Source organism: Podarcis liolepis, assembly GCF_965112155.1.
Source record: "Podarcis liolepis genome assembly, chromosome: 9".
NCBI classification, from domain to species: domain Eukaryota; kingdom Metazoa; phylum Chordata; class Lepidosauria; order Squamata; family Lacertidae; genus Podarcis; species Podarcis liolepis.
In genome coordinates, this window is record NC_139564.1 from 40,382,044 (window position 1) to 40,405,251 (window position 23,208).

A 23,208-nucleotide genomic window follows, 5' to 3' on the forward strand; every position below is an offset into this window, starting at 1 on the left:
CAGGTAATATTATTTACATATCTGACTTTTTAATATACTGACAATTCACTTTGCAAAGCCTATCATGAGTTTTGAGTGTATGCAGAAGCTAGATCCTCCAGTGGAGAGAATTCAGTTGTTCTCTCTTTTGTCTGCCTGTTACATCCCACTGTTTTCACCCTGAATCTGGACATGCAAATTATATTCATACACACAACACACACACGACAAGCACTCTAGTTTAGCAGAAAGCTTAACATGCCGCAAGGAGAACAGGGAAGATTATTAAAACATATTACCTGTATTGGAATTGATTTTAAAATATTTTCCATCTGATAAGAGGAAATAGGAGAGCTGCGCATTTCTTCCAGAGTCCTTGTCAACTGCGGCTATTGTGCCAACCACACCTTGGGCTAACGAACTCTCCTCCACGTCAAAAAAATAGGCATCACGCAAAAACACGGGAGAATTGTCGTTTTCATCCATTACGTTAACTATCACTGATGTACTTGCATTCTGCCCTGACTTATCTGCTGTGCTAGAGACAAAGGCTCTGAAACTATGCACTTGCGTAGGTTCGTAATCTAAAGGATTCCGTAGGTAGATCACACCTGCTTCTGGGTCAATTCTAAATGCAGCAGAATCCGTGTTATGCTCCAAGGAGTACACAACATTCCCAGGGGTACGCTGGGGATCTAACTTCCGGGCTTGGATTTGCAGAATTTTGACACCTATGGGTGCTGCTTCACTAACTTCCACCTGATACACCAAATTTTCAAAAGTCAGCATGGGGCGTCCCTTATGCTCATCGATCACCACTCGTAGGATCAACAGAGAACTCAAGGGAGGACTTCCATGATCTTCTGCTGTAATGTGCACCACCGTGTGTTCATGCTGTGTATCACTATCCAGAGTTCTGGCAAGGTACAGTACCCCGAGAACAGGATCAATGGTAAAAATACTTGATCGATTGCTTACAATGGCGTACCGGACTGCGCCATTTAGCCCACTGTCTTTGTCTTCTGCATGAGCGATGTAAAGAGCTGTGCCAGGCACGGTGCTTCGCGATATATTAATCTGGTCAGATTCCGACACAAACACTGGAGGGTTGTCATTGACGTCAATCACGGTTATGTTGACCTGGGCGCTGCTGTAGACAGGGGAGCTTCCCAACTGGGACTGCACTGTGAGAAGGGTGTGATAATGGGCTTCATGGTCGAGCTGCTTCTTAGTGCGGATGATTCCATACTGCGGGTCAATGGAAAACCTTCCGTAGGGATCACCGGAGGAAATTCTGTAGGAAACCGTTTCCAATAAATCTGTAAAGAAGATTAAAAACAAAACACACCCCCGTGTCAAAGAAGAGGCATCCAATTTGTTAGAAGATCCACTTAGCTGAATATGCTCTAGAGCATTTGAGAAATGTATGGCACAGCAGCGTTAAGTGAGTTGAACAGTTTAAACGCCTCTCTGGATGTTTGTTTCCTAAGTTTTTTGTGTTTTATTTCTTTCTTTTTTGCTGTAATCTCTAGGGTGTAGTAGGAAAAAATGGATGCTGTGCAGACTAACTTAAAGGCACGCAGTTAGCCCATTTACGAGATCTGTATTTTCACCCCATAGGTGTGATTAAATTTTATGAAGAAATGAATATCATTTCTCACATTTAAAATTATACAAGAACTCTTTCCAACTAGGTCAGGTTGAACAGAGGAATTCCACTCTAAGCAGACACATAAACATTCCAGTATAGCCTAATTTTAAGACTCTAGTATAACTGTTGTGAGAACTAAGGGTCAAAACCTCAACCCACTGAACAAACCAGGAAGCTGTAACATATAGAGAGCACGCACGGAGTGGGGGAAGGAGAGGCTCTCAAAGCCTAGGGAAATTGACTTTTCCCAGGAAACCATGGAGAGTCAGTATCAAACCTTCCTAGGCCACTGCCAGGCCACATCCTGTAAAGGTTGCAATGTATTAAGTAATTACAGTGTTTGCTTATATAGAGGAGAATGGCAGAATATGTGAAGCCACAGAAGCATCTTTAGTCTCTCACTGTGCTTCTCAATACATATAGTGTTCAAGCTGCTTAAAAAAGAACAAGAGTCCCATGGCACCTTAAATACCCACAAATTTATTGCTAAAAGCTGCCATTTCAGTTCACCTATTCAATTCAGGTTTAACAGGCTTGTTTGAACATAACACTAAGCCGCCGTTTAGCAGCTCAGTCTTTGCCAACCTGGTGTTTTAGACCACAACTCCCATCAACCCTGACCACTAGTCATGCTGGCCTGGGATGGTAGTAGTAAAGTCCAAAGCATCTGGAAGGTTCCAGATTGGGGAGTCTGATCCAGGTTTGTTTGAAAGTGTTAACCCAGCCCAGCAGACTAACCATGGTTTGTTTTCTGGCATTAAACCATAGCACAAACCCATGGTTTGTTTTTTGGCTTATGAACCGTGTAATTTTTTAACTATAGTTTGGTGTTTTGTTTGAAAACAGCCTTGCTTCATCATGGTTTGCTGTGTGACAGAAATTCCTTTAAACATTCAGACTCATTTCCCCCAATTTTCATATATGCCATAAAAGATAAAGGGACCCCTGACCGTTAGGTCTAGTCGCGAACAATTCTGGGGTTGCGGCGCTCATCTCGCTTTATTGGCCGAGGGAGGCAGCGTGCAGCTTCCGGGTCATGTGGCCAGCATGACTAAGCCACTCCTGGTGAACCAGAGCAGTGCACGGAAACACCATTTAGCTTCCCGCCGGAGTGGTACCTATTTATCTACTTGCACTTTGACATGCTTTGAAACTGCTAGGTTGGCAGGAGCAGGGACTGAGCAACGGGAGCTCACCCTGTCGCAGGGATTCGAACCGCCAACCTTCTAATCAGCAAGCCCTGCTAGTATTTGAACACTAATTGTTTCAAGCAACTTTGCCTACGTATAAACAGTACTCATCTTTCACTACCACAATTTCTCCTAGTCCATTTAGGAATACACACATAGGGCACAATCCATTTGCATGCTAGTTACAGAGCTCACACACTGAGGATTCTAATAGAGCCTCCTTCCCTCCCCTCCTAAACCATGCACACATACAGCATGACAGCACATTAGGAAGCATGGAGGAAGGGGGCCTGCAAGCCTCCCCATTTCGACCTAGCAATATCCTACCTTGATATGGCTGCATGACTCTCCATGCGTGCAGGTGAGGAAACAATACATGAGCCCAGTGTACCTTGTAAAGTTTAACTGTTATAATGGAAGTACTTATTTTTTAAACATACTGTATGTATGTATGCATGCATGTTTGTTTATATCTCTTTTAATATCGTCTCCCAAGAAACCACATGGAAACACTCAAATGTGGGAAAATGCACTAGTTTCTTACTATTACACTACAGTGGTACCTCTGGTTGTGAACGGGATCCATTCTGGAGCCCCATTTGCAAAATGAGCAGAACGCAACCCGCGTCTGCGGGTCGCGATTCGCCACTTCTGCTTATGCGCGTGACATCATTTTGAGCGTCTGCGCATGCGCGAGTGGCGAAACCCGGAAGTAACCCATTCCGTTACTTCCGGGTCACCGCAGGACGTATCCTGAAAGAATGTAACCTGAACCAAACGTAACAAGAGGTATGACTGTAATTCAAAACCTAGTTTCACATTTAGTTGTGTGCTTTTCTCCACTGAAAGTGTAAAAATAACATTTAACACAATATTGGCTGCATATGTTTGTAGCCTGTAACAAATCAGGGGGCACTGGAATCTGTCTGAATATCTTCCAAGACCACTTACTCAAGGGCTCCCTTGCTTTCACCGTTCCGACCGCACTTCCTTCAGGTGCATCTTCAGGGATGGAAAAAGTGTAACGTGATCTCTCAAAAACGGCAGGAGCCACAGCCGTCTGCAGGATCTTCACAGTCACAACTGCATTAACAGTGGAACCAAGGCCACCTCCATCCCGGGCAGAAACAGCCAACAGCACACTGGTATGTTCCACGTTACTGAGAGATGCTATCAGGTAGACGATTCCTGTAAAGGAGAAGAAAAGGTGAACAAATGGGACAAGAAAATTATCTCTCCCTGTCATTTCTGAAGTTCAGAAGTGTTAGCCATGGAATTGATGTGTACTTAAAAATAAAAATGTGTTAAGAGCACCACTGCAAGAGTAGAAAAAACGAAAGTTCACCTATATCATTTATATATTTTGGAACACGGTTTCTGTTTGCTATGGATTTGGACACCTCTTGGGATAGCATGACCAAATTTGGCACGATGGTTCCGGAGTTCAAGCATGAGGATAGAATGAGGTGTTTGAGTATAGAAACAAGCCTATGGTGCAAGAGTAAATTTTACATTCGCTGCTCTGCACACTTTTGCCTCTTGCCCAACCCACTGAAATTAGTTCTCCATCCTGGACTAGAAGAAGGCAATCAAATCCACCAGCTGGATCCTTCAGATGGAGAATGAATGACACCTTGTTTAGAGATCAGGAGATTGTGAAGAAGGCCCAAAAAACGTTGAAGGACTATTTTGAAATAAATTTGAACACTTCGGTGGAAAAGAAAATAATCTGGGACGCAAGCAAAGCTGTTATGAGAGGGTTTCTGATTCAACAGAATACTATTAAGAAAAAACTCTGGAATGGTAAAAAGGACAAGATTTTGGATAAGATAAGAGATGGAGAAAAAAAGTTGAGACTTAATCCTAAATCAAAAGAAGTTTTAAGAGAAATAAAATTCCATCAAGCACAATATGCGAAATTGATAAATCAAGAAGTTGAATGGAAAATTAAACAGATGAAACAAAGATCATTCGAATCGGCAAATAAATGTGGGAAGCTGCTGGCATGGCAGCTGAAAAAGAGACAAAAATTGAACTTTGTTACCAATCTGGAGGTTGAAGGAGAATGTATTCAGAAACCAGAAGAAATCAGAAAGTGTTTCCAGAGATATTTAAAAAAATTGTTTACTCAAGGACCTCAAGCAGAGACTGAGATAAACTAATTTATAAAAAGTCATGGCTTGCAAAAATTATCTCAAGATAAACAAACAACCCTGAATTACAAAATAATACAACAGGAAATTGAAAGTGCCATTCAGAATATGCAATTAGGCAAATCCCCAGGCCCAGATGGACTTACCTCCAAATATTATAAGACATTGAGGGAATACTTGATGCAGCCGCTAATGGAGGTATGCAACCAAATTATGGAAGGGAAGGGAGCACCAGAATCGTGGAAAGAAGCCTTCATCACTTTGATACCAAAATTGGAATCTGAAAAGACTCAACTCAAGAACTACCGTCCCATCTCACTCCTAAACGTGGATTACAAAATTTTTGCTGATATTTTGGCAAGTAGATTTTAAAAAGTCTTAAATGAAGTAATTCATAAAAACCAAGCAGGCTTTCTCCCTGGTAGGCATTTGTCTGATAACACCAGGAATATTATTGATGTTTTGGAGTTACTGCAGACAAATTTGAACACGAAAGCAGTTTTGATTTTTATAGACGCCGAGAAGGCCTTTGACAATATATCTTGGAAATTCATGAAGAAAAATTTGGAAGGGATGGGAGTGGGAAGGGCGTTCCAAAATGGTATTGAAGCAATCTATTCAGAACAAAAGGCTAAATTGATAGTGAACAATGTGGTGACAGAGGAGTTCAAAATCGAAAAAGGGACACGACAGGGGTGCCCCTTATCACCCTTGTTATTTATCTCTGTCCTGGAGGTACTGCTGAATTTGATTAGGAAGGATCAGCTGGTGGAAGGAATACAGGTCGGAGGAAAACAATATAAACTGAAAGCTTTTGCAGATGATTTGGTTTTAACATTACAGGAGCCAGAACCTAGTACAAAAAGAGCTTTAGAACTAATCTATGAGTTTGGTCGGGTGGCGGGATTCAAGTTGAACAAACAAAAAACTAAGGTTTTGGCAAAAAACTTGACATTTTCAGAAATAGATGGGTTCCAGAAGGAAACGGAATTAAATGTGGTTAAAAAAGTGAAGTACCTGGGGGTCAATATGACTAGGAAAAATTTGAATTTGTTTAAAGATAACTATGAAAAATGTTGGTCAGAAATTAAAAAGGACTTAGAAACTTGGTCAAGATTGAAACTTTCCTTGCTGGGAAGAATTGCAGCTGTAAAGATGAATGTATTGCCAAAGATGTTGTTTCTGTTCCAAACCCTGCAGATCGTGGACAGAGTGGAATGTTTTGGAAAGTGGCAGAAGGACATCATGAAGTTTGTCTGGCAGGGCAAAAAGCCCCGGATAAAATTTAAAATACTAACAGACGCAAAAGAAAGAGGGGGATTTGCCCTGCCGGACTTAAGGTTATACTATGAGGCTGCGTCCTTCTGCTGGATGAGGGATTGGTTCTTATTAGAAAACACTGATGTCCTAGATCTGGAAGGGTTTAACAATGCGTTTGGGTGGCATGCATATCTGTGGTACGACAAGGTAAAGGTTCATAAACTGTTTAAAAACCATATTGTCAGGAAAGCTTTATTTAATGTCTGGATTAAATATAAAGACTTACTTGAAAATAAGACTCCGAGGTGGCTATCACCAATGGAGGCTAAGGCCTCAAAAATACTTAACATGGAGGGTGGCTGGGCAAAATATTGTGAGATAATAGAAAGAGTTGGAGACAACTGGAGGTTGAAGAGTTTAGAAAAATTAAAAGACAAGGTGCGAGACTGGCTACACTATGCCCAAATACAAGAGACTTTTAAAAAGGACAAAAAAATTGGCTTCCAGGTGGAAAAATCGAAATTAGAGACAGAACTACTTGAACCTAAGACAAAAGTGCTTTCAAGAATGTATAACTTGTTGCTTAAATGGAATACACAGGATGAGATCGTTAAATCAGCCATGATAAAATGGGCACAAGACATTGGGTACAACATTATGTTTGAAGACTGGGAAAGGTTATGGACCACCGGTATGAAATTCACGGCATGCAGTGCCTTGAAAGAAAATATTATGAAAATGATATACAGGTGGTACATGACCCCAGTCAAACTTGCAAAGATATATCATCTGTCTGATAATAAGGAAATGTAAGGAGGCTGAAGGAACATTCTTTCACCTCTGGTGGACATGCCCGAAGGTGAAGGCTTTTTGGGAAATGATTTATAATGAGTTGAAAAAGGTATTTAAGTATACCTTTCACAAGAAACCAGAGGCCTTCCTCCTGGGCATTGTGGGCCAGAGAGTGTCAAAGAAGGATAGAACTTTCTTTTTATATGCAACTACTGCAGCAAGAATCCTTATAGCAAAATATTGGAAGGCACAGGAGTTACCCACGCTGGAAGGGTGGCATACGCAACTGATGGACTACATGGAATTGGCCGAAATGACTGGCAGAATCCGAGACCTGGGAGAAGAGGCAGTGGAAGAGGACTGGAAAAAATTTAAGGACTATCTACAAAAACATTATAAGCTATATGAATGTTGAGAATTTGCTAAGTTTTGAGAAAAACATGCTTCAGTATTGAGATTTGAAAATGGTGGAAATTAAGTTATGACCGTGTAAAGTCTAAATTTTAGAGCATATAATTAGATGAAAGTACAAAAACGCATGAAACAAGGTATCAATTTGCTGTTATTTTTTATTGCAAAGAATGCAGGGGGTGGAAGATGTGGGGAAGTCCAGTAGAATATGAAAAATGGTTTGGAAATGTGAATCTTCTTTTTTCTAATTTCTTTTTTCTTTCTGTAAAATCGCTTTTGCTGTGTTATTGATGATGTATCTGACCTTGGAAAAAAGCAATAAAAATATTATTTAAAAAAAAAGATAAAAAAAGAAGAAGAAGGCAATCAAATCTAGCTCTGCTCATGTCTTTAACAATTGTCCTGATTCTTCCAAGCCTCCTAACCATAAAAGAATCTGCAATGCAGTCTATAGCTTCTTTGGAAGGGCAAACCATTATTTCCATTTTGGGTATGTGAGAAGTGATTTAAATCCAGTTCCTCCATTTCCCAATACCCTATCCATGGGACAAGGGTGGCGCTGTAGTCTAAACCACTGAGCCTCTTGGGCTTGCCAATCAGAAGGTTGGCGGTTCGAATCCCCGCAACGGGGTGAGCTCCCGTTGCTCAGTCCCACCTCCTGCCAACCCAGTGGTTGGAAAGCATGCCAGTGCAAGTAGATACAGGTACTGCTTTTTATTACTTTTTTATTCTGTCATGGTGTTCTGCTGCACCAGAAGTGGTTCAGTCATGCTGGCCACATGACCCGGAAAGCTGTCTGTGGACAAACGCCAGCTCCCTTGACCTGAAAGCAAGATGAGCGCCGCAAGCCCATAGTCGCCTTTGACTGGACTTAACCATCCAGGGGTCCTTTTTTGACCTTTTACTCTATCCATCCACAGGGTCACATGAATGACCCTCATCCCATGCATTCCCTCAGATGGAATAAACCACAAATTAATTTTAGAGAATCCAAGTTTGTGTGTTTGTTTCGTTACAGTCCATTAAGGGATAAAGTTGTTACTAAAAACCTAGATTTCACCCATTTTCATAATCAGGACTATCGACTGCACTTCAGTATCATACCACTCACACAGATACCAAAAGGAATAAACTTCGGGGGGCGGAGAGTGAATGCCAAGTTGGTGGAAACCACAGGAAGGCAGGGTGTTCTTGTGCTTGAATCCTGTTTGCGGGTTTCCCACAGGCATCTGATTGGCCACTATGAGAACAGGATGTTGGACTAGATGGGCCATTGGCCCAATCCAGCGGGCTCTTCCTATGTACTTAAGACCACAAGCATATAAAAAGCACTTTACTTTTTCTTCAGGATATCCAATATCTGTCTCATTTTGTTTAAAACATAATCATATACATATGCTTGATTCTAGGTGGTGTGTATTCTAGCCAAATGCTCTTGCGCGTGTTTTTCACTTAATATGGTTCAAACTAATACGCTATTTCTTCTGTTTTGAGCATTATTGCAGAAGATACCGTGTTAGGGCTGTTCTGCTAACCCTTGCCTAAGAGTTCACCCTGTGCTAGAATAAGCAAGTTCTCACACTTCTGTCTGTGCAAGGGAATGTGCAAGTGGAAGAACATATTTCAGCTAGGCTCTACTTGTGCAAGCAGCCCATCCATGAGTGGGAGATGCCTTCAACATCTGAAAGGGCACTTCTGGAACCAACCTATTACCTTTAATTCTCATCTGTTATAGACTGAGGCACAGGACCAATGACTTCATTTATTAAAGTTTAGTGCAACTCAAGGAGGCAAGATGCTCACAAGTGCTTCTCTTCAATAGCAAAGCACAGCTTTTCAACAGAGAATGTAGGGCAATAGAAGGCATGGAAATTTCATGAAGGATCAGGTGTAATGAAGAGGAGGAGGAGGAGGAGGAGGAGGAGGAAGAAGCCACCCTATATGTACTCGCTGGAGATCAAAACCACTTCATATGCCTCATGCAGTCAGACTATCAGTATTTTCTATACTGACTGACAGCAGTTCCAGCATTTCAGACAGGAGTAGGAAGAATGGTGAATAACAAGATCTGACTTAACAATGTAGAATTGTTTAATCAGCTGAATGACTAATTTGGGATAAAGCGTTAAGGAGGAGAATGGAAAACAGATGAAGCAGATAAATACTTACAGACAACCAAAAGGTGCAGTTCACAAAATTTCCATTTTACACTGCCAGACCACTACAAAAAACAACTGCCTCTTGATCACTTTGTGTGTATGTGTGTGTGTGTGTGTGTGTGTGTGTTATAGCAAACACAGACAACAGCAAATATTGTTTACCCAGCATGAAAAAACACTGCAGTAATTCAACAGAGATGGAGTGAAAAACACGGCTACCTTTGCTTTTCCATGCCTTGGAGAGTAGCAGAAAACCCCCTGGGTGGCATGTGCAACAAAGGGAAGGTAAGCTGAAGAGGGACTCTGCACTTTGAGGATAACATCCCACCCCCAATATGGTACCCCCAACCAGTAGATACTACCACCCAGCTTGGCTTCAATTGATTCTTTCACCTACTGCACCATCCAAAACTGTAGTGGACGCTACAGTATACATGCTGCCAGTGTATTCATGTCATTCTGCATCTAGTCTACTAAACCATGGAAGAGGCATGTCAGCTAAGGCGCAGGTGTGCCCATAGGCTCTCCTGCTCCTGCCAAGATGTGACCTCAACACCTACAGCCTTTGCTGCTTCTGCCGCTCATTTTATAAGGGAATCTCAGAGATCTTCTGCTGCCCTGGTTCCTAAGGTTCCCTTCTCCCCACCATATCAACCACTTGAAAATTGCTGAGCATCTTGGTGGAGCACTTAACTATTTTTCTGCCTGTTGCAGCAACAATAGTAACGCGCTGGGTCAGATGCTGTATGGTTTTTTTTATTGTATTTGTATTGCTTCTTTTATTTCTTATATATTGCATTTCATTGTACTCCATGGAATTCAAACAGCAAATCAATAAAATAGATAATATGAGCAACTAAAATCAGTCTATTGAATGCAATGGATGTGCTGTCTCCCATCTTCAACTACAAATCCACAGTGAACCACCTCAATGAAGCTCACAGACCACTGGTGGCCCATGAACCAAAGCGTGGCACACCCTACTCTACTGAGACTTCCACATTCACTTCAATAGTAGTAGAACTTCCATTCTGAATGTAAGGAGAAAGCTGTGGCATATGAATAGCTCCATTTGCACATTGGTGCTACTGAGCACATCTGTCTTGTTCATGAGGATGTTTGAAGGTGAGGGGTTTTCTTGAGCATATAATATTGAAGGAATTAGATCTGTTAAACAAGATCTGCATAGATCTTTCACTCAGAATGGGAAACTTATATTTCATATTCAGCTGCAAGTAATCAGAGAAACCCTATACTAATAATAGGATTACTCTCAGTGCATATATTATTATTTTTGCAGCACCTGCTGCACAGAAAACGAGATTTTACCCTATGGTACATGCACAGCCCCCAGTGTGTTTCTTTCTGGTTTAAACTGTAGGGTGGATTAGAGCGAATCAACGGAATTACCTGTAGCCTTTGTTAGGCATAGGCTTGCATTTACCTGGATACAAATCCGCTTACCTCCAGGTAAGTAACATGCTGATGGCTATACTAAGTTAAGTACTGGTAACCTGACCTTTGCGCAAATGCAGAAACCACAGCCCACATTTCCCAGCATGAGGCAAGCTGACAGATGGCTTCTACTTTGCCACCAGCAATTAATACAATGAAGGGCACAGATCACCTTAGTTGTGAGCAGGCGACTCATCAGTTCCTTCCTGGTACAGAAACCAAGAATAAACTATGAGGTACACCCAAGCCATAACTGGGGAAGATTCTTCAGGTGCTTGACTGGTGGGTGAGACTCTCAGCTGGCTCACAGGGAAGGCAGATTAGCGATCCAGCCCACCCACCAGATCCCCACCCCTTGTGTAGAACTTTGATTCATTTTTACCATTCTTGCTGTTCCAGAAGAAACTAATTTACAGCATCCTCTGGCCAGCAGCCCTGTGGCTGGCTGGAAACCAAACTTACTGCAAACCTCAAATTCATCTGTGCCTGCTCTGCCCACCACCCTGCATCACGTAGCATTGCATTCTGGGCATTCGGGATTTGCTTTCAATCAGCTGCATGGTGCAAAACAGTGGCCATCTGCCTACAGCTTCTAATTGGTTGACTTGGTTTTTCTGGCAATTCATTTAACATTTCTGATACACAACTCTTTAACTGCAGGTAACTAAAGTGTGTGCGAAGTATGCATTTGTTAGTAGTCAACAGCAGCAGTTGAATGAAGCAGATCATTCAAATGGACTGGTTTACTTCTAACCATTTAAAGGTATAATTTTCCAGATTTCTAGGCTCTTTCAATTAGTAATCACCTGCAGTAGAGCAAACCTGCACTGAGAATGTTGTTTTGAGGGGGGGGGGGGTTGTGTGTGTGTTTTTGAAAAAAATAAGCTATTCAGAGGAAAAAATATAGATTAACTATACCCAGATGGCTTCCAACTAATACGATTTGACAGCCAACTCAGACAGCAGGCAGATGGCTAAAAAGGTATGCACAGTTCGTCACCCAAACTCACCTTCAAATCTGGCAGCTGAACCAACTTAACACTCAGGCAGGTCAATGCTCATTTCCAGTGACCTATTCAGAATGATTTTTTCTCCAACCTGCCTATTTGTCTGATCTATGAACTAAGAATTAAGTACAAAAACTTCAGTCTCTTGAGAAACAATGAGTCAGCGGTGCACAAAGCCTTTAATCCAGTTCTGTTATTATGCTGCTTTGCTATACTGTTTTTTAGCATTGCAATTTATTAATGCTTTAATTACTGATTGTATATTTTATGTTGTACATCACCGGAAGGGCAGCTTATCTTGGTTTACTGGATTTTTGCTGCCTGTTACCTTTACGACCTTATGCACTGGATTGACTAAGGCCGCTTTTCCTGATGGTAACCACAGCAACACATAGAAAAAGGCTGGACAAAGAATACAGAACAGAAGCTTTTTGTCTTCTTGAATGTTACGAAAATCCTGCTTTACCTCTCTTTCTTATGGCAGACACAACCCAGTAAGATAGTTCCGTTCAGACAACAAGCCAAACTCATGGTTAAGGAAGCTCATCTACATATTAGCATATTGGTTTGCACACCATAAATAGGAGTTCTCAGTTGGTAAATTATGGTTTGTGTTAACTATAGTTTGACTGATGTCTGAACTGGCAGACCAAGGGGATCCACAGCTTACTGATCATGTAGATGCTTTGTATATGGTACCTCAGGTTAAGAACTTAATTCATTCTGGAGGTCTGTTCTTAACCTGAAACTGTTCTTAACCTGAGGCACCACTTTAGCTAATGGGGCCTCCCACTGCCGCCGAGCCGCCGGAGCACGATTTCTACTCTCATCCTAAAGCAAAGTTCTTAACCCGAGGTACTATTTCTGGGTTAGTGGAGTCTGTAACCTGAAGCATCTGTAACCCGAGGTACCACTGTACACCAAAGGTACTGGGTTCAATCCCTGGCATTCCTACAAAAAGGCGCAGGTAACAAGGGAAATGTCTAACTGAGACACTGAGGAGCTGCTGCCTGACTAGACAATACTGGGCTAGATAGCTGGACCAATAGTCTGACTCAACAAAAACGCTTTTGTTATTCCTATATACAGACAATGTTCCAACACTGTAGGCCACTGAGTCAAGTAGTTGGAGTGCTGTGTAGACACAGATTGAAAGTAGACAAATGGCATTAAGCATCTATAACTGGAAGCTCATATCATGGTTTGGCATGATGTCCAAATTTAATCATAAAGGAATGGAATATGTACATCAAAATATTAAATCATCTCACACATTTGCAGTAATTGATATACAGTGGTACCTCTAGTTACGAACTTAATTCGTTCTGGAGATCCATTCTTAACCTGAAACTGTTCTTAACTAGAGGCGTGCTTTCACTAATGGGGCCTCTTGCTGCCGCAGCGCCGCTGGCACACGATTTCCATTCTCATCCTGGGGCAAAGTTCTCAACTCGAGGTAACTCTTCCAGGTTAGTGGAGTTTGAAACCTGAAGCATTTGTAACCTGAGGTGTTTGTAACTCAAGGTACCACTGTATTGATCAATCCCAGCAATTTCTATACAAAAGGTCAAATGCTTTCCCTTCCACCTATCTCAGGAGTCACAGACCTCTATGTGAAACATTCCTTGAACTGGCTACCTTATGTATTCACTTATTTATTAAAAATAATGTATGCTGTCATTCCAGGGCAGATTGCATAACAATTAAATGATAGAAAACAAAATACTGAAAACTTAAACAGCAATTAAAATAATCAAATTTTTAAAGGCCAAAAGCATCAAAAAAGTTTTTTCCTGATGGCAAAGGGAAGAAAGCCTCCCTGGGGAAGGAATTCCACAAACAGGGCCACCACCAAGAAGGCTCTCCTCCAGTCATAACCCACTTAATTTAGACAGAAGGAGCCCGCCAGACAGCTTCTGAAGAAGATACCAGTGATCCTAATGCACAGGCAGGCTGTTGTGGAAGCAGCTGCTCTTCAGGTAACTGAGCCCTGAGTCATATGAAGCTTTAACAGTAGGCACCAGCACTCTGAATTGCGTTTGGAAGAAAACCACTCTCCAAAGAAATTCTTTGAACACTGGTGAGATGTGTTCCTAATCACCAGTCTCACTTGGCTACCTGTATTCTGAAGCAACTGCAGTTTCCAGAGAGTCATCAAAGGCATCTATTTATACAGGAAGTCTGGTTTTTGAAAAGGAGATGCCATACTGGAAACTATAGACATTTATACTTACTGCTTAACATTTGATATTAACATACTTAATATTAGTATAACTGTGCTTGAATTCAGGAAAACTGCAAAATGGAGGAAACACACAGATACCAAAGCCATAAGGATGATGCAAACCTTGTTTTAATGTGTATTGTTTTATTGTGTATTGTTTTATTATGTTTTTATATATGTTGAAAGTTGCACAGAGTGGCTGGGCCAACCCAGCCAGATGGATGGAGTACAAATAATAAAATTATGATGATGTTGTTGGTGGTGTTGTTGTTGTTGTTCGGGGATACAAGTGTCCCATAATTTGCTCCATGCTTAGAGAAAGGACCAAGAGAGAGAGAGCACGCAAAATCATTCTTGAGGAATCCAAACTAGCAGAAAGAAAGGTAGCAGTACACATTTTATGGAGGGTTTTGAGCTGTGATTTGCTCAGTCAGTTAGGTGAGCTATTGGATCATTAGAACAAGTCCCCATCCTCCAAGGTGCTCAGTTACTGGCTCAGGTTCTAGCCAGTATGAATAACTCTCATACACAAAAGTGCTTTGGATTAGTTCCAGAAACCTCTACTGCAAATCCCCCCTGAGCCATTTTAAACCCTAATTGTTCCCAGTATTCTCCATACCTGAAAGTTCCACTCAATCTTACTTAGGTTAAATTCTGTGGTGCTTTTTAACAGAGGCATGAATCCATTAGTGGCTAAGTTCAGACCACGAATAGGATTTCCGTTACTGAACAACTAGTTCTCAAAAGGTCAAAGCCAAACGCATTAACCTACTCCCATTTACTTTCAGTGGTCTCAATGTGCTATCAATTACTTATGCAGATCGGACAAAAAACTAAGGAAGGCTTTCTTCAAAAGGATGTGGTTTCAGAATGTTCCAAAATAAACGATTTCAATCTCACAATCTGTCTTTACTCATGTCAACCCTTTCATGTGTGCATTGATTTTGCTTTATTACACACCATATAAAAATGCCATGTGCAGTTTAGAAATTAAAATGGATTAATTCTTCCTGTAATAAAGAGTAAGACAAAATCACATTCACAGTCAAATTGGGATTTAAAAAAAGAAAACACACAATCCAATGTTATTTTACTGCTGCATTTGTCAAAACCTGTGACAGAATAGGTCTTCTACACCAAATGTTTGCTTTGCTAAGCAGAGCCAATGATACCAGCCACTATGACTGAGGTAAACCATGATGGGCCACAAATAATACCTTATATCCAGAATGTTTTACCACTCTAAACACCAAAACCTGTTCTGAAGCAAGCTCTTCTGAAATGATTTCAGAAATCCAAGCTGGAACAAGCAACAAGCTGCATGTTACATGGAAGCAGTCATGACCCACATGCAGGAATTTCCAAGCAAGTTAAATGCTTTACTGGAGAAGATTAGCTTCAAAGATAAACAAAGGAATCACTCAAAATATCTTTGCCATATTCATGGCTGCACTCTTCATATTCTGTGTGTACTTTCACAAGCTCATCTTTAGCATATGTTACGATTTCAGCAGACCAACTGTCTCCTCACAAAACCCAGGGAAAATCCATTTATATGCTGCATAAATGCATAGGGAGAACATGATTTTTCACTTGATGAAGAAACAATGTTCAATAGGACATGGTGGGGGCCAGGCGGGTGAGGAGAGACAGCACCTTGAAGGCAGACTTCATCCAACACAGAATTTAACTTGCTTAACCCCACTAAAACTGACAAGATTAAGCACGCCTAATTCTGCGTTGGGTTTAGGCCTAAAGTCACACTCCTATGCACACTTAACTGGAAGGAAGCCTTGCAGAATGCAGCAGTAACAGAAGAGTAAGCACTGTAACAAGATTTATTAAAGCCCAAGTTTTCACTGTCTAGGTTCCTCTTCATGAAAGACATTCTACTGAAATACATTCTATGTCATTTGAAATAGTCAATTAAGGCAGTGTTAAATACTGACATTGTCTTCAGTGGGAGGGTAGTGCGGAGTAGGTTGTTCTCACAAAAAGTGTATATTCCAAAGACATCATTTGATATGAACACTAAGCGTGGAATTCCATGTAGCGATAAACAGATGGTCCCATCAGAGCCAGCATTTCAGATTGCCCAACAAAACCATCAGCCCTCTCCTCCCTATGCACAGTGTTCTGGGACTTATCCTGATCTATATCAGCAGAATATGATTTTAAATTGTGCGTCTCATGCACCTTGTATCATACCTGTAGATGTATCCACTGTGAACAGGGAAGAGAAGTCACCCGGCAGCAATTCGTAAGTCACAGCTCCATATATTCCAGAATCCTTGTCCGTAGCAACGACACTGATTATTTCTGTTCCCGGCTGCGTATGACTGCTGATGCTTGTCGTGTAAGTCGCTGGGTCGAAGACAGGGTGATTGTCATTAATGTCTTCTATCTCTATGCGGACGAAAGCTTGAGCACTCAGGCCACCCTATTGAATGAATCACAACAAATGCCAAGTCAAATCGTCAGTTATAACAAAGCACGGAAGACATGAATGCAATTAGACCTGTTTCACCTTGCTGGAGCTCAGCCAATCCCAAGATAGCCAAAGGGAAAGTGTACAGACTTAAAGGACCTCTGGGTAGCAATGTAATGTAACTGAACAGTATAAAAATTATACATCTGTTTACTTTAATGTATCTTGTCACAAAATAAGCCATCATAACCACTTGTTAATTTCAAGTTACTCTGAGTTCTGATCATGCTGTGCTTTCTAGATCAACTGGCTGGGGGCTATTTCAGCTATGTCAAAGGAAGTCCCATATCTCATCTCCAGAGCTGTAGAGGAGGAAAGGGTACTGGGGGACTTGGTGATGTCAAAGCATTTGGAGTTCTCTGGAAGCACAGAGCCAAACGAAAGACCAACCCTCTTACTCAGCTTGAAGCTAGAACTGGGCATGTTTTCACACGGGCAAAATTCAAAGGAAGGAAGAATTGAAAATACACATTTTAAAATTATTTTTCTGCATCCCTTTCAGTTTGAAGGTCACTTTGTTACTTTAGGAACATAACAAGTACTGTGTATAACTTAGATAACCAGTAATTTATCATGTCTGGTAGATTTAAATTTGTTCAGATAATAATTATAAATTTAATTTACTTTTTTCTTTCATTGATAGAGTCAGAGCTAGTAGCTGCTTTACTGAAAGGATCCTAGCATATATAATTTTTTCATTTTTCCAGTTTATTAGGAGTAGGCAAAGAACAATAAAAGCAGAAAAAACATCATTATAGTTTTTTTAAAAATTATATATTCTGAAAACATATATGTCTCCTTCAGTCCTTCACTTGTCAAGCAGACATAAAGCTCTCATCTCCATAAGAAGATCATAGCAAGTACAGCTAGAACCCACATTTATAATGCAGGAACTTGGAGGGCACACCAATCAATTTTCCTGCCACATGGGGAATGGACAGAGATTCTCCCCCTTGCAGTTCAATATCAATTAACAGTAAGTTTGCAAAGCTAAGCAGCCAGCCACTCATAAAATCAATAAATTATACCATTGCTTATTTGGGAATGTCCCTAATCGCAATTCAGTAGATACTTCATCTCTGCCATGAACGGTGACAACCAATCATGTTTTGACTCTGCCACGATCTTGCATCATTCCTGCTTCAAAACTCTTTGATATACACAAAGTGTCGTTTCTCCTACAGATGTCAGCTTGGAAGTAAGACTGACTATGTTAAACAGCCTTGCAGGAGTGTTTAGGATTGCTGCCTAACTGCTGTAAGAGACTAGAGTTCTACCATCCTCAGATACACAGTTCTTCTACAACTTGGCATCGGCGTTCTGCTACAACAGCTGAAACTGCTTCTCATTACTCTCAACCATGAACCTCTGCCCTGCTACTCAAGCAGATGACTTCATACAAAATCTACTGTATAAAGCAACATCACCCAGAAAATTATACTGGGTCTTTTGTTTATTGTTTGCACATCTTGAGCAGTGATTGCTGTGGAGTTGAAGCATCCATCAACATTATTTCTCAATGAGCCTTTCATTTCTCCCAAGAATAGCTTATACGGCTGTATTGTCTATTTAGGCTGGCACCGATATTGTCATGCTGCAGTTACAAGACAGCATCATGAAATGCCTGGGAAGAAATAAAGGGAATTAATGTACAATGAAGGCAACCTGAGTCTGTGCATGCTATGAATATATTTGGTGCTGGGCTTCACAGAAAAGTTTGTTTCACACGTGAAGGAAGAAGGAAAACGATGTTATTTCTTTTCCCCCAAAAGAAGCGACTACTACTGCTAAAAGCCTAGTTCTTGGGAGTTGTAAACCTTTCCCATCAACACTAGTCAGATGCAGTGCTTTACACTGCTGGTCCAAAGAGTTTGGTGTTTGCTTTTCCAGTTGATTTTTGGAGTTGGGAATGGGATGAAAAACGATGCCAAAGAAAGAAATGTGTTTTCAGGAGAATGGGTGAATGCAATGAAAAGCAACCTCCTGCCTCCTTCCTTAATACCTCAAGCCTAGGAACCAATAGCCAGTAGAGCCTACACAATTCCACATCCAAATGTTTGTGGACTACCCTCCACTTCTCCCACACAAAGACTCAGCAAACTATTAATTAACGAAAATGTAGGAAACACCTTAAAAACACTTAGTCACTTCAACCTATCCAATTGCAGCATGTGAATTCCCACCTCCTATTGATTAGTCTACTGCGCTCCCTAGAAACACCTTGCCAGAATCTAGATTGCCAGATTCTCTTTGGCTTTCATGCCATCGGTGAAGAGTCAATGCCAGGCTCTGTTCCTACAAAAAACAAGGCAAGTCTCCATTTGCCCTCAATTGCTAACTGCTTGGAAATGTCAGTAACCAAATGTTAGCTATCCTGATAAGGAAAATGTAGCTAGTTAATTATGTGTTTTATGTTCTTTTAAAAGAAACTTTCCGTTTTTAAATCTCTCTGCTAAATGCTTAAATAAATGTACTTAAATGGAACTCAGGGGGTGATTAAGTCCTTTTGCAAGGTCTAACAAGGTTTCACAAGCTTTAAAAGGAAACCCTGTGAAAAAGTATGTCTTTCTCCATAAGTTTAAACCATAAATATGAATTGTCCACTGCTCCACACTAAGGAATAAGTGGTGAACCTTAATAGGTCCTTATCAAGATCAGTGTTGCGGGCCAAGTTTGGCAGGTGTGCAGAGCTGCCCACCTGTTGATCGCTTGATGTTATTATGTCTCTATGGTGTCACACAAATTACAGTAGGTTTGTCCCACACATGTCAAAATCCCCTGCAGAAGTCCCACGAACTCACTGCTACTGAGGTAAATCCTTACATTATACAGCTGACCTAGGGAACTCCCTGTTGCCAGATGTAGTCACAGAAAGTGGCCTGGTTCACATGTAACCCTAAGCTATGGTTTATAAACAATGGCTCACTAAACTATATTTTAAGTTGCATGACTGCATTGATACAACTGATCTAGGTTACCAGATGTAGTGACAAACAGTGAGTATTACCTTCACACCTGACAAACAACAAATGGTTGCTAAAGTGGAATTATCCAAGTGTGAAACTTACCCCATCTACCGCTTTCACCAGGAGATCATATGTGGATGGGTCTTCTTCCCTGTCAATGTCCTGTGAGACACATATGTGGCCGCTGCTCGGGTCAATCTGGAACGCTTTTGATTTTTCATAGTTATGGAATCCATCATATAGAAAATACTCAATATGCCCAAAATTCCCTGAATCTCTGTCTGTAGCCTTGACCTGCAGTAGCACAACGGATAAAAATCCATTAATTATTTCATTATTATTGATAGATCCCACAAATTCATTGTTTTTCAAATAAGATGTATATTTTTTCCATCATGACTTAGTCTGCAATCCTATATATACTTATTATGGTCCAAGACTCGCTGAACCCAATAGGACTTCTTTCCTGAATAGATATGTCTAGGATTATGTTGTTTATTTGAACAGTGTTGTGTGAAAATTTGAACAGTGCTCTAGTACTGAGACTGAAAAGACTACCATTTACAGGCCTAGGCTGGCTGAATGGTATACAGTCTTGCTTGGCGAGGCCCTGGACACCACAGTTCCCCTCAGAAATAAACACACAGACACAAGTATGTTGGGTTAATGGGATAAATTAGGCCACCACTTTATTGGTTACAGATGTGAGTGGTTTGGCTTAGGCATTTAGGTGAAGCCAGACTATATCCTGACTCTCCTGCCTGTGTGCAGGAAGTCTCTCAAAGGTCAACCACCGATAGGGGGAGCCCTATGATATACATCAATTAAGAGCATCCCCCAGGGTCACCGATGGGGTCGTGGTATGGCCCTAGCCCATGCCCAGGCTTCGGACAGGAACCACACCCCTGGATCCCTTTAATGGGATACCCTTAAGGAAGAGGGGCAGGCAGAGGCAACAACCTCCCCTCCACGGATTAAACGGCAAGTGGCCACGCCCCTGGTTAACCCAATTGGTCAGCCGGGCGGGGCATGACACAACCGGGAGCCCTAATGACGTGGGCAGCATCCCTCCACCCACTCCAGGGTCACTGTGAGGTCCTGGATGTCCGCCAGCAATGCCACACCCTCGGGGAAGGGGAGCGGTCATAGCAGAGCAGTGCATGTTGCTTGGGGTAAGGCAATCTAAACAGTCAGCTTCCCTTCCACTCCCCAATACACAAGGAAGAATCTGGCACGAAAGGAGAGAGAGATTTCCTCAAGTTGTTGGCATAAAACTGAAGGATTTACCTTAATAACTATAATGGTGCAACTAGAGGAATATTTCTTAGTTATTCCACAAGGCACACCATCAGCTGTGTTACTCTTCCATGCTCTCTCTCCATTCTTATGTGCTGTAATCTTTATCTCTTAAAATCATTAATACCTAAAAGAAGCTTAGGGGCACATGCAGTTACACAGAGGCAGTTAATAACTATGCTAAAGCTTGGGCACATTAGTGGCAAATCGTTTAATAATTAAGATTATAAATGATAATTTCTATAGCACTCTTTGGCATACAAACTCAAGGTGGGAAATAATGGATATATGTGTGCCCATTGATTACTCTTAATTCCTCACTGCAGTCCTTGAAATGCAATTAACTAATCTTCTACTAGATCCCTCTCCATTAGGAAGGGCTGATAGCCACTGTTAGGAAAAGCACGTGGAGAAAAGCATGTGGTAAAGTCAACCAGCATTAGTACTACACCGCTTCCGAATGCAGACAAGAACTGCATGTTTGATGGAAGAAAACATGTTATGGAGACGGTGAAGGGAAGACACTTCTTCCCAGCACATTCCTGGTATACCACGTGGGGGTGGGGGGTTGACACAAGAGGACATTAATTCAAAAATGGTATAGATCAGGGGTCAGCAAACTTTTTTCATCAGGGGGCCAGTCCACTGTCCCTCAGACCTTGTGGGGGGCCGGACTATATTTTTTTGGGGGGAGGGGGAATGAACGAATTCCTATGCCCCACAAATAACCAAGAGATGCATTTTAAATAAAAGCACACATTCTACTCATGTAAAAACATGCTGATTCCAGGATCGTCCACGGGCTGTATTTAAAAAGGCAATTGAGCAGGATCTGGCCTACCCATAGTATAGATCTAAAGAGATATTTAGCTACGTGCAATTGCCAAAATCAAGAGTGTGCTACTCCCTGACTGCAGCAATTGCATGCACCAATGTACACATGTCCTTCACGTTCACACCAATATATATGGGACCCTGAATGTGTGGCAGGTAACCTGTCCCACCAACATACCAGGATTTAGAACTGAAATTACTAAATAGCAAAATGGTCAATGAAATACTCCTCAGGAAGCTTTTGCAGCTATGCGTAAAACTTAAGACCCGAGTTACTTTTTCTGACTTTTAAAGCCATAGAGATAAACTATGAACCCTTTCTAATATCCCCCCAAGAGCCATTGCAGCTCTTTCAAAAGCTTAACTTAGTACAACTCTCCTGAGGTTCATTCTGAATCTCCTACTCTTTTAAGGTATGAAATCTCCATCTTCTGAAAGGAGTACTTCCCTCCTAGAACTGCTGTGAAGATAAATGAAGTAAGAAGTTCCATACATTATATAAAGATATTGTAATATTGTGATACTTTCTGTCTGCAGTATAACAGATGGCAACTCGCAGTAAGACTACTGTATGCTTATCAGCTTACTTTCCAATTAACTGCATTTGAAATATTGTCTCTTAAACACACTACATCAACGAGGAAATCAATATGGTTATGCAACCTTTTGCATGTTACTAATTAGTGTTTTATTATGCATTGAAAGGAATAAGCAAATCCATATGCATACAGTTTTCTCAAAAATGGGAAAACTACCTTTTAGGTATCTTAAGGGTAATGTAGAGTGGTTAATGTGCATAACCAATGGCCATTGTGCATATTCCCCTGCACACATGTAATTCCTCAGCTAGAGAAATCCCCCCTCCTCTGTGATTGCCATAGCAACTGACCTCATGCTGCTATTAAGCTTTTTCCTTAGCTTAGCTTAATAAGGGCGTGGAAAAAGCAAGAGTTCACCACTAAGGAAATACTGAGAAGATTACCCCCCCCCCCCATGTACTTTAGGTTAACCAGAGCTAGGAAACCCCTGGTTCCAAGTTCAGAATAGCTGAACCAGATTAGAATCCTTCAGTACATCCATAAGCATCCAGCCCAAATCTTAGCTGCCGCCACCCCAACCAAAAAACGGTTCCAACAACATGGAAGAACTGGTTCAGAAGACAACTTCTGAAGTCACCACCTTGCTAGAGACTTCCATAGAGGAGGTAGAAGACCTTCAAGAGGAACAATACCTCCACCCTCTGTGTGCCTGAAGAGGTTCCCTGGACCTTATCCTCTGCTTCAAATGACCTTCTTAAAGATCAATTGCAGCTTGGGAAAGCACTGTCTGCTGCCATATAGTAA

At 41.3% G+C, this 23,208-nt stretch overlaps 1 protein-coding gene across 1 annotated transcript in view; it reads right to left on the bottom strand.

The window, feature by feature from the left end:
• Positions 1–23,208, bottom strand: part of DCHS2 (dachsous cadherin-related 2) — a 114,936-nt gene that overhangs the window by 43,550 nt on the left and 48,178 nt on the right. Inside the window, exons 2-5 of the mRNA XM_083519842.1 lie at positions 19,838–20,029; positions 16,490–16,721; positions 3,772–4,008; positions 279–1,298 (exon numbers count right to left, since the gene is read on the bottom strand). Coding sequence (XP_083375968.1) covers positions 279–1,298; positions 3,772–4,008; positions 16,490–16,721; positions 19,838–20,029 — 1,681 coding nt within the window. The remainder of the gene's footprint in view (positions 1–278; positions 1,299–3,771; positions 4,009–16,489; positions 16,722–19,837; positions 20,030–23,208) is intronic.